Source organism: Rhinoderma darwinii, chromosome 11 (genome assembly GCF_050947455.1).
Source record: "Rhinoderma darwinii isolate aRhiDar2 chromosome 11, aRhiDar2.hap1, whole genome shotgun sequence".
Taxonomy (NCBI): Eukaryota; Metazoa; Chordata; class Amphibia; order Anura; family Rhinodermatidae; genus Rhinoderma; species Rhinoderma darwinii.
The window spans coordinates 95,957,997-95,970,381 of record NC_134697.1 but is presented as its reverse complement, the minus strand read 5'-3'; the positions used below and the strand labels follow the sequence as shown (position 1 = coordinate 95,970,381).

The 12,385-nt window shown below is 41.3% G+C and overlaps 1 protein-coding gene across 1 annotated transcript in view; it reads right to left on the bottom strand.

The window, feature by feature from the left end:
- LOC142663082 (membrane-spanning 4-domains subfamily A member 4D-like) overlaps positions 1-6,953 on the bottom strand; it is an 86,583-nt gene extending 79,630 nt beyond the window's left edge. Inside the window, exons 1-5 of the mRNA XM_075841383.1 lie at positions 6,938-6,953; positions 5,192-5,475; positions 4,906-5,016; positions 3,660-3,716; positions 658-801 (exon numbers count right to left, since the gene is read on the bottom strand). Coding sequence (XP_075697498.1) covers positions 658-801; positions 3,660-3,716; positions 4,906-5,016; positions 5,192-5,475; positions 6,938-6,953 — 612 coding nt within the window. The remainder of the gene's footprint in view (positions 1-657; positions 802-3,659; positions 3,717-4,905; positions 5,017-5,191; positions 5,476-6,937) is intronic.
- Positions 6,954-12,385: the final 5,432 nt, after the last annotated feature.

Here is a 12,385-nt window from a genome sequence, read left to right as displayed (position 1 = left end):
TCATGAAGTACACAATCACCAAGTACACAATCACCAAGTACAGAATCACCAAGCACAGAATCATCAAGTGCACAATCACCAAGTACACATTCACCAAGCACACAATCACCAAGTACACAATCACCAAGTACACAATCACCAAGTACACAATCACCAAGTACACAATCACCAAGTACACAATCACCAAGCACAAAATCACCAAGCACACAATCACCAAGTACAGAATCACCAAGCACATACTCACTATGCACACAATCACCAAGTACAGAATCACCAAAAACACAATCACCAAGTACAGAATCACCAAGCACACAATCACCAAGCACACAATCACCAAGTACAGAATCACCAAGCACAAAATCACCAAGCGCACAATCACCAAGTACAGAATCACCAAGCACACAATCACCAAGCACACAATCACCAAGTACAGAATCACCAAGTACACAATCACCAAGTACACAATCACCAAGCGCACAATCACCAAGCACACAATCACAAAGTACACAATCACCAAGCACACCAATAGTCATGTACACCAGTAACCAAGCACACTATCACCGAGTACACCAATAGAATCTTTAATTTCATGGATTCTTTTTCCAAAAATTCCTCTTTTTCCTAAATTTTTAGTCTGTAAATGTAATTAAAACTTACAAGCTCTCCCTGGCAGCTGTAGTAATTTTCATTATAGTTTCCACTATAGTAGCACCTAATTGTTGCTAGATCAACGATATTTAGGATTACAGCAATAATGCTGGACAAGGAGCTGATGATGTTTAAGCCGAGGGATCCTCTCACCTGTTGAAATAAACTCTAATTCAATATAAATGCATAACGTAAAATATCTCTCATGGATAAAAACATAAATTTGAACTGTGGTAAGGCACAAGGGCGTACACAGAAATCATAGGATCGAAGAGCAAAGCTTAGGATGGGCCTTTTCCCCACAAACAATAAGCTCTGACAATTGTACAATTTTTTTATGTTGATGTTCCCTGTAATTCTACAACAGATGTTTATTGGGGAGCTCTGTTAATACTGATGAAGCGTCCATGCACTGACGATGAAGCTGGCCTAAAGGGGTTTCCGGGCAAAGAACACATTTGGCTAAATTAATATAGACTTCAGTGTCACTTACATACCAAGGGCCGCTTTCACGGTCAGATGCGCCATTCCACCCATTTCACCACCAGTCACAAGATGTCCTCAGCCCAACCTGTTCATTGGTGGTCCTCCTCCGCTGCTGTAGATCCTAAACTCACCCAGTAGTTGCGTGTCATCCAGACATGTGACTCGAATCCATCCTCCGGCTTACGGTCCTTCTCCACATCCTTTGCATCTTTACTGCGCATGCATAGTGAATTGAAGATAGATCCTGCTGCCGCCGCCTCCGAAGGTCAAACGGCCTTGCTGTTTTTATGCATCATGCGGAGGAGTAGAGGAAGGGGTTTAGGTGTCACGATGGAGAGGGAGTGATTCGGGCTGGGTGTGATTCACATGACTCGCCCATTTTAGAGGACTCACAAAGAAGAACGGAACTCGGTGGTCACGTGACTGGCCATGAAACCAGCAGAGCAGAGCATCTGAGTGCCGGAGCCTCCATCTATATGTAAACAACACTCACTTACATATTAAAGAAGCCTAAAAACTCTAGTTCGGACCTTTTACAAGTATATAAGTAGAGGGATTGTTTAATAAATAATAATTGTGCTCTTCACGACTTTGACATTTTGCCAACTTTACCCGACTCGTATGTTAGACATAGTGGAACAGTGCTTAATAAATATGGTCCTCCGACTGAACGTCATATTTTTCAATGTATGTACAACTGGCACAAATATATCGATAAATATCCTCCATACTTCACTAAATCCCCTGCTTTCCTCTACACAGTACATGATAAATCTCGCCGCTTTTAGCCACCACTGGGGGGAGCTCAGTACATATGAATTTATACATAGATCACTGAACTCACTGAAAACTGTAAAAATCTCTATGCACCGGGCTCCCCTTAGTGGTAGCAGGAAGATGCTATGGCTTCATGTCGGAAAGGAGAAGTTCAGAGCCAGGGCCCCTTCTTACCTCCGATCCCATGACAGTGGTGTGGTCCGCTTCGATGGGGAGTACGCCACTGGCAAGGGATTGTTGTCACATAGCTCTGGCTATTTCCGAAAAATTGCTTATGTTTCAGGTGAAAAATGTGTTCTTGTTATTGAAGGTTTTTTTTTTTATGATTGACATTTATCATATATCAATTGGAACACCCACCACCCCCAAAAATGGAGGTTCTCAATCTACCACTGACATCAGACAGGTGACCTAGCAAGCGGGATCAATGTCCATAATATTGTATCATAATATCTTTGTAAAACCTTTTCAACAAAAATACTTTTGTCGCAATGTGGCACTCATGATCGTTTAACAGTGATCATTTATTTTTATTTTTTTTGGGCCACCAAAACCATTTTTGCTTTGGTTTCTTTTAGTGACACATTGGGCTGTTTTTTTATACCTATATTTTAATTAATATATATATTTTTTTCATTTTTAGATTTATTAGGGATAAACTGTACAAAATATTTTTTTTTACATTTGGAGTTCTCTATTTTTTCAATTTGTAAATCCACGAAAATATTTTTTTTTAGTGGAACTAGTTGGAAACAATCCTTTATGGCGATCATCAGTGGATCAAATTGTCTTTTCTGACTGATGGAAATCTTTTCCATCCCTTAGAAATGTATTGGACATTTCTCTCTAGTTAAAAAATGCTATCGCTATGACTGTAGCGTGTAATGGGTATCGGAACGTGGAGAGGTGGTCGGTGAATTTTATGTTAATGATCGGGTACAGACATGACAGGGACAGTGTAAAATCTCCAAACTCTATTTATGTTTCTGTGTTTTGCAAGTGCTTGGGGCGACTTATTTGACACCGCGATCCAAATGTTGGTAAAAATTCGAGTCGTGGAGTCAATAAACAGTCTACTTAGGCACAGAGGGGATTTTAGGTCAGCTATTGCTCATCTTGTCTCTTAACCATCTGTGACAAACAGAGAACAAGTATACTCCCTGATTGATAAGGAGGGGTAATAACATAAAAAAAGTTGATGCTACCCCTTCCCCTGGAGTCATCTACAGCCATACAGCCATACAGGGAAAGGAGGAGAATCATAGATCTCCCTTCTGTCCCTGCACCCTGCTAGCAGATCCCCAGCTGGATCCCTCTACTCCTCCAGCCAGACTTAAGTGAGACCTGCAAATATATGCAGATCCAAGTTCAACCTGCTATTGAGTTTAAAAAAACAAAAACAACCTAGATCCCAGTTCTAGCTGCAATGGAGCCTCAGCTAGAGCCTTTAGTAGCAGCGACGTATCAGACACGTCCTTGGCTCCTGAAGTGGCTCTCTGCCAGGGTGTATGACATACGTCCTTGGCAAGGAAAGGTTGTTTAAAATGGTGGCTACCATTCTATGTTTGTGACAGGTAACAAAAAAATAACACTGTGAATATTACTGAACAAAAAATATATATATTGTAAATATTCCAGCCTAATATCATCAAATGACCATTAGTTGCCCACAAGAATCAGGAACATAATGAATAAGCCTAAATTTCTCACAGGGATCCGTTGACATTGGATATTATCAAGTTACTCACCAAGCAGATGTTTGGTTTAGAACGAGCAGCAATGGTCAGAGATCCCGATATGATGTACTGAAAAAAATAAACTTCCAATTAGAATCATACAATACATGTATAAAAGGATCTGAAAATACGGTGTCAGCTAAATAGCACCGGAAAAAGGTGTGAAAAATTATAGTAGAAAAATTTCCATCATATTCTACAAAAACTGGCCCCCAATATTTTTAAATTAAGTTCTCAAGTATGTACCATCAATCATCAATAGTCAAAAATGTACAAAAAAATACAATCAAGCAATGTTAAAAAATGATGAAGTGTGTTTTTAAAAATGTAAAAACATTATTAAAAAAAACGAAAAATTGTACATGGCATGGCCAGATACCTATGTTCGCCAACTTGTCAGCCCGTGTGTGATTGTATGACTTGGCTAGACTTGTTGATTGTCCGCCCTGTATACAAAAATGGTAAATTACATTACCCAGAAAACCCAATTCCTTCATCCCTTTGCCAAAACTTGGAAATGCCAATAACTACTCTTCTACCTCAGTCATGGGTACCCATCACTAAGGTGCCCATTATATTATTGAGGCTCGGTCTTTTTGGCCAGAGAAAAAATTAACACCGTACTGTATACTGAAAAGTTTTCTGTGTTTTAATAGAGGCCATCTCAATTATTAATCCTTCCTTTTGGACTACATTTCCATTTTATGTGGAAAAAAGACATTAACAGTGTATGAGATGATGAGCTACCGTAAGGCCTCATGCACATGGTCGCATCATGACTCTATGTTGTATGGATCTGTAATTCAGGATCTGTAGACTACTTATGGGCCCATACTGTACCTCCATGTGTCTCGGAGCCACGTGGCAGTTTTACTTTTTCTTGGGCCCTACATTTTTTATTTGGAAGAAGATCCTCAGAAGCCTAACTAGTAAGTTGAGCTTAGTCTTCAACAAGCTATATTGAGAGGTGGACTCTTCTTCACTTTCATAAAAAATAATGTGACCAACTTGTGGGATCCCAGCTAAAAAAAAAAAAAAAGGACTGTGAGGTCTGGTGCCCTTTCCGTATTTGAAGGAGCTAGCACAAAGCTAGAGCTATTTTACGATTCTGTATCCAGTATGACTAAATTGAGGTGATTTTTGGTGGTGGTTCTTGTCCATGTCAGATGTACGTGTGCCCATGAACCCATAATACACACTCGTGGGAGATTCACATTGATATAACATGTTACAGTATAGAAATGTTACTGGTACTTACAAAAATTGACCCCCAAAAATGAATACCACTGAATACAGTTGTGGATAGTTGGGTGCAAACCAGAGCAATTCCCAAAGCAATCTCTATGATGGCTGAAACGATCAATACAATCTAAGAAAAAAGAAGGCAAAAAATGTAAAAATGATCCCATTTTAGGTAGACACGACAACTTTTTGCATAGGTCAATTATCAGAGTTTTTTTTAAATTAAAAATAAATAAAATGTGACAAATTTAAGTATTAAGAATTGAATTATAAATGAAATTACTGCTTTTGATGCTACTTACCCCCAAGGCCTTTGGTTTGGCTTTCAGGAATGTTTGGTAAAAAGGCGGTGATGTCTGTGTATTCGGTGGCGCTACCCCTGCCACACTCCACTGTGGTGCCACAGTAGGGACAGCCCACACCTGTGTTGAAGGAGCGGTATTGTATGCAGGGGGCGTTGGAAAGGCGTCTTGTCGGTAGGCTGGAACTGGCATATTCCAATTGGGAACATTAGCGGAAGATTGGCCCTGTAATATCTCGTAGGTATTGGGTGAAATCTCATTGTTTGGTGCAGACATTGTGGGCGCTGGAACGGAAAGTAGAAATATAACGTGAGTCCAGTAACTACTATAACATCAACTGTAAGTCATTTCCAACTCATAACCTCCTCATGAGAATGTGTAAAGTGTGGGGGATAAATCTCTAAGCTTAAAGGGGGATGTTACTTTACACGCGATTGTATTTTGGGCCCAACAGGGCATTGTAATTATGTTGGGACAAAAATTTTGGCACTGCGCTTTGAAAGGAGTTGTCGAGGGCACAGGGCGGTTTTTCATACTGATGACCTATCCATGGAAAAGTCATCAGTATATGATTGGTGGGGGTCCGACACACGGATCCCACACCGATCAGCTGTTCCGGCTGCCTCCGGACACCAGATGATATGCTGTGGCCAGTGTTAGAAGCAGATGTCTCCATACACAGTATAGCGGCCATCCCGCAGTACTGCCACTATACCATGACTGGAGCCATCTGCTTCCGATACCAGTCACAGCCTATCATCTAGTGCCCAGAGGGCCAAAAAGTTGATTTTAAACTATAGGTCATACCATAAAACGTATTATAATATTATAAAAACCATGAGGTTGTAGTGTTTTGGGGGAAATTCAAACCTTACATTTACAGTGGTGCTTATAAGTTTGTGAACCCTTTCGAATTTTCGAGATTTTTGCATAAATTTGACCTAAAACTACATCACATTTTCTCACAAGTCCTAAAGGAAGATAAAGAGAATCAAATCAAACAAATGAATAAAAAATATTAGAATTTCTCATTTAACTTTTGAGGAAAATGATCCAATGTCACATATCTGTGAGTGGCAAAAGTTTGTGAACCTTGAGGATTAGCAGACACAGATAGAAAATTCTGAAGGGTTCACAAAATTTCAAGCACCACTGTAGCTCAGTCTATGGAAGATGTTCATAAATTACAAGACGATCTGGACAATGAGTGTTTGGGCGTCCACTTGGCCAATGAGATTTAATGTAGATAAATGTAAAGTTCTGCATCTGGGAGTAATAATCTGCATGCATCATATGTCCTAGGTGGAGCTATACTGGGGGAGTCACTTGTTGAGAAGGATCTGTGTGGACTTCTAGATCATAAACTAAATAACAGCACAGTGTCAATCAGCTGCTTCTAAAGCCAGCAGGATATTGTTGTGTATTATAAGAGGCATGGAGTCGAGGGACATTAGTGAGGCCTCATCTAGAATATGCAGTTCAGTTCAGTTCTGGGCTCCAGTTCATAGAAAGGTTGCGCTGAAGTTGGAACAAGAGAGCGTTTTCCAAATCACCTATCCTACCCTCCAGGGCAGTAGTCCCGTGTATCGGTTGCATCAATGTCGAGTCCTCTCCTTCCTCCATCCACCGAGGCTGAGCGGACAAAATTTTCCAAACGAGTAGTCACCCCCCTTTGTGTATCGGCTGCGCGGCTTGTACGACCTGGAGTTGCGGCAGCACTGCCGATTTGGTCCTCTCTCTCCTTACCTTTGTTGTCCGTCATTAGGATTTTTGGAGAAGGAAGGTCAGACGTGCAGCAGGTAGTACTGTGGGCTGATTGTCAATGAATTGCGGATAATATGTTGGTTTCTATCAGGTGCTCACGGACTGTGGGTATCTCGTATCAGGACAAACACAGGACAAATCATCAATATGATCTAATAGGTTACACGTATATGGACCCTGGTGGTAAGTGATTGGCTAATAATGGGGTTGTCTTCTGCTGGAACTTTGCAAACGATTACTGTATCGGAGCCTTGGCCCACTGGGGGATCCTCTGGTATTCTGGTGGGATTGTCTGACCCTGTTTGAGAGTTTGGGTCTTTGAGCTTATTCTTCCAAACATACTGGTTAGCTTAAAGTACATTCCTACATTCACATGCACGAGGTCCACATGGAGAAACGAAAATGACCCGGTTTATGATTACATATGTTCAACTTGCCTACGTCTGAAGATTGATGAACAATGTTTTTATGTAGAGTGAATAATAAATATTCCATCAAATAGTCCCTCTGGTATTACCGTGCAGTTTACTTAGTGGTTTAGGACAAAGGAAACAAAACTGGATTTTCAAGTTTCTCTCTTGTCTGGTATCATCGTGTCTTGCATTACATAGATGGGAATTGGGTCTCATGAACACTCTGCTTCTTGAAAAACAAAATTCTCTACTTAACGTGTGTCCCAGCTTTTATTTTAAAAAAAAAGAGGGACACCCGTGTGAAGCGCGACGCAGCAATTTTTTTTGTTTATTAAACCATGACTCTAATCTTGCCCAATTCTCAACCAATCACAAGAAGTTCCCAACTGAGACTGAGCGAATCTGCCTGTGTAGGTGCCGCGCTCCATTCATGAACGAGGAGTCTCAGGTGAACAATGCTATAGGTCCTTCAAAAATATTATATTCCAGACTTTCTTCTCAAACTTGCTTGTTCCAAGGAAGACAGACCCATAGACGACAATAACCACTGCATCTAGTGAATGGACTGTCTATGGGAAGCGGTGAGGAGCCACTCGTTATTTCCTCTGCACGGCATAGACATCTCCTCATTTAGTGGTGGGCAGTGTAGCAGTTAGAGAAAGTGCCTCTGACTGTTGTGCCCTTTTAAATACCCCCCTTCTATGACCTTTCGTAGAGCCCATGACAACACTCTGGATTGGTTAACGCCTCATGCACACAACAGTGTGCACCGGCCGAGTCCCGTCAGTGATCCGATGAAAGATAGAACACGTCCTATCTGTCCTTGGATTGGAGACTCGGATCATTCTTCATGGACCCGATTCACCCGCTAAAGTGAATGGGTCCGTGAAGACTATCGGGTGCCACTCGGATGCCATCAAAAATGGCCCGAGTGGCACAACGGTCTTGTGCATGAGGCGTAAGTTTCTACGTAAATTGAGGCGACCCTCCGGTCCCGTGACAACATTTTAAATATGACAGTGTATATGGAGTAATATAACCTGATGCCCATCAGTTGTGCCCCTCTGCCATGGATCCGCCACTTTTGGGTCCCGTTTGTGTTGTCCCAACATGGCTGCAGCGCTATCCATGTTGGGACAAAACAAAGTCTCCTACTACGAGTCTGAGACACTCCCACTGTTCTCAGATTGGCCAGATCTGCTCACGTGAGTAGTTCCGTCCAATCAGTGAACGGAGGGAGAGTCTTAGACTCAGTCTGTCAAATGCTGTGGCCATTTTGGGACAACACGGAGGGGACCCTGAAACGGCGGATCCATGGCAAAGGGCCGCAACTTGAGGGCACCAGGTAATATTACTCCTTTTATACCATCACATTATGTCCTGAGTCCGGAGCGTCGCTTTAATGTAAAATGGTCTGCACCTAACGTGGCAGCCAATAAGAAGATGCTCCTCTCCCCTGTGTTTAGCCCCTACTTTGCGCAGGATTACTCTTTCCCCAGCAGTCTGTGTCATGGTAGTGGCATCTTAAATCGCAAGATCACGCCGTGTTTACACTTCTGGCTCCTTCACCACCTCATCCAGGGACCACCCACAGAAAAAGAGATCTCCGCTTCAAGTTGCCCCCATTGTCTGCAGGGAGCTGATTGGAAAGCCTGTTAATTTCCCCCATTTGACAAGTCAGGAATCAAAAGGATTCCAACATTTTTTCTTTACTGCAGAGACCCCAAATAATTTACATATTCTGGTGGCAACCGGAAATATTCGTTTTTGTAAAGTTAATTGTTTGGGTATGTTCACACGGCAACGGCAATTACGTCTGAAATTACGGAGCTCTTTTCAGGCGAAAACAGCTCCTGAATTTCAGACGTTTTGACAAGTGCACGCGTTTTTCACTGCGTCTTTTATGGACGTAATTGGAGCTGGTTTTCATTGGAGTCAATGAAAAACGGCTCCAATAACGTCCCAAGAAGTGACATGCACTTCTTTGAGGCGGGCGTCTTTTGACAGCGGCGCATAAAAAAAAAGGTTTGGAGCCATTTTTCGGTGTAATTCCAGGCGTAAAACGCCTGAATTACGTCCGTAAATACGGCGTGTGAACATACCCTTACTCCTGTTTTCCCAACCAGTTCTGGTACTACCCATTTGAAGATATAAGAAATATTTTTTCTTGGCACAGCCTGGCACCGGGGCAGGGTGTATGTGATTTTTAAGAGCCTTCTCTTACTCTGAATTTGTATAAAGAATATACCCCTATATGGCAAGCAAGTAGGGACCCAACACTGCTATCTTAGAGGTTATTCACAGGAAGGGTATAATCGGCTGTGTGACGGACATTTTTTTTTATAGCCACCATTAAAATCAAGGTACATCTAAGGGGCTATTCATAAGGCCATTTCTTTTTAACGGACCGTGTGAATGGCCCGTGAAAAAATAGGTCCTGTCCTTTTTTGGCCGTTTTCACGGATCCCTCAATAGATCCAAGTCTATGAGAGATCTGTGAAATCGGGTACCGCACGGATGCAAATCGGCCGTGAAAAACGGCCGTATTTCATGGCCGGTTTGACACCCATTTGTGTGAATACGCCCCCCCCCCCCTTCCCGCTCCAGGACCTACTATTAGTAAAAGTAGATAATAGTAGATCATGGGAATAGCCGCCATTCCGCCCGCCTCCCTGCACATTTATGAGCTGTGTCTCGTACAGCAGTTGCCGTTGCTCCTTCCCCAGGGACCGATCGAGTTGTCCCCACCGTTTAACTGCTTAGAAGCCGCGTTCAATAGCGATCGCAGCTTCTATGGGGTTAAAGCACCATTGACGTCCTGCGACATTATCGCGGACGCTGATGGTTGCTTTGGCAACCGGAGACCTAACAATGGCCTCCGGCTATGCCGTCTACGGAAGCCTAGTGAGTCCTGACAAAGTCAGGACCCGCTATGCTTGCTGTCAGCGAGTAGCTGACAGCTCTAATGAACTGCACTACGCATGTGCGATCAGAGCCTCCTGCCTTCAAGTCCCCTAGTGGGACAAAATAAAAAAAGTAAAAAAAAAGTTGTGTAAAAATGAAAAAAGAAACGTTTTAAGTAATAAATGTAAAAATCCCCCTTTTTCCCTTATCAGTCCTTTATTATTAAAAATATAAATAAAATAAATAAATAAATAAATTATACATAATTGGTATCGCCGCGTCCATTACGGTCTGAACTTCAAAAGTATTTTGTTATGTATCCCGCATGGGGAACGCCATAAAAAAAATAATAATAAACCGTACCAGAATCACAATTTTTTGGTCACTTCACCTTCCAAAAATTGTAATAAAAAGAGATCAAAAATTTGCATGTACCTAAAAATGGTCCTGATCGAAACTACAGTTCCTTACGCAGAAAACAAGCCCTCACACAACTTTTTTGATGGAAAAATAAAAAAGTCCTCGCTCTTAGAATAAGGCAACACAAAAAGTAATTGATTTATTATAAAAAGTATTTTATTGTGCAAACGCCATAAGACATAAAAAAATATAAACATCCGGTATCGCCATAATCGTATCGCCCCGCAGAATAAAGTGAATATGTCATTTATAGCACACAGTGAACGCGGTGAAAAAAAGGAATAAAAAAACAATAGTAGAATTGCTGTTTTTTAGTCACCACGCCTCTATAAAAATTGTATAAAACTGATCAAAAAGTTGCATGCACCCCATAAAAACTACAATGAATTCCTCAAGGGGTCTAGTTTCCAAAATGGGGTCACTTTTAATGGGTTTCCTCTGTACTGGTGCCTCAGAAGCTCTGCAAATGCGACATTGTGCCCAGAAACCAATCAATGCCAAATAGCGCTCCTCCCTTTCTGAGCCCCGCCGTTTGTCCAACCAGCAGTTTATGACCACATGTGGGGTATTGCCGTAATCGGGAGATATTGCTTTTCAAATGTTGGGGTGTTTTTTCTCCTTTATTCCTTGTCAAAATTAACACTTTGTACCTTTTATCGGAAAAATATGTGTTTTTCCCTTTCACAGACTAATTTCAGAAAATTTAATTCCTTAAGGAGTGTTTTTTGCCAAATGGGGTGACTTTTGGGGGTTTTCACTGTTTTGGCCCCACAAGACCTCTTCAAACCGGACATGGTGCCTAAAATATATTCTAATAAAAAGGAGTCCCCAAAATCCTCTAGGTGCTCCTTTGCTTCTGAGGCCGGTGCTTCAGTCCAGTATCGCACTAGGGCCACATGTGGGGTATTTATATAAACTGCAGAATCTGTGCAATAAATATTGAGTTGCGTTTCCCTGGTAAAAACCTTCTCTTTGAGTGAAAAAAATGGAAAGAAATGGATTTTCTGCAAAAAAAATGAAATTTGTAAATTTCACCTCTACTTTGCTTTAATTCCTGTGAAACGCCTAAAGGGTTAAGAACCTTTCTAAATGCTGTTTTGAATACTTTGAGGGGTCTAGTCTTTAAAATTGGGTGATTTATGGGGGATTCTAATATATAGGCCCCTCAAAGCAACTTCAGAACTGAACTGGTACCTAAAAAAAAAGGCTTTTGAAATTTTCTTCAAAATATGAGAAATTGCTGGTTATGTTCTAAGCCTTGTAACGTCCTAGAAAAATAAAAGAATATTAAAAAACTGATGCCAATATATAGTAGACATATGGGGGATGTGAACTAGTAACTATTTTGGGTGGTATAACCCTCTGTCTTACAAACAGATGCATTTAAATTCAGAAAAATTCTATTTTTTACAATTAAACACTGAATATATTGACCAAATTTGACCACTAACATCATGTCCAATGTTTCACAAGAAAACAATCTCACAATCGCTTGGATAGATTTAAGCATTCCAGAGTTATTACCACATAAAGTGACATGTCAGATTTGAAAAACAGGCTCTCAGCCTTAAGGCCCAAACTAGGCTGCATCATTAAGGGGTTAAAGAGAACAGCAGAGCACATAGAGCGAGGGTTCTTATATACTTCCTAGGCACCTGCCAAAAATGTTACCATGTGAATTCTCCAAACACAA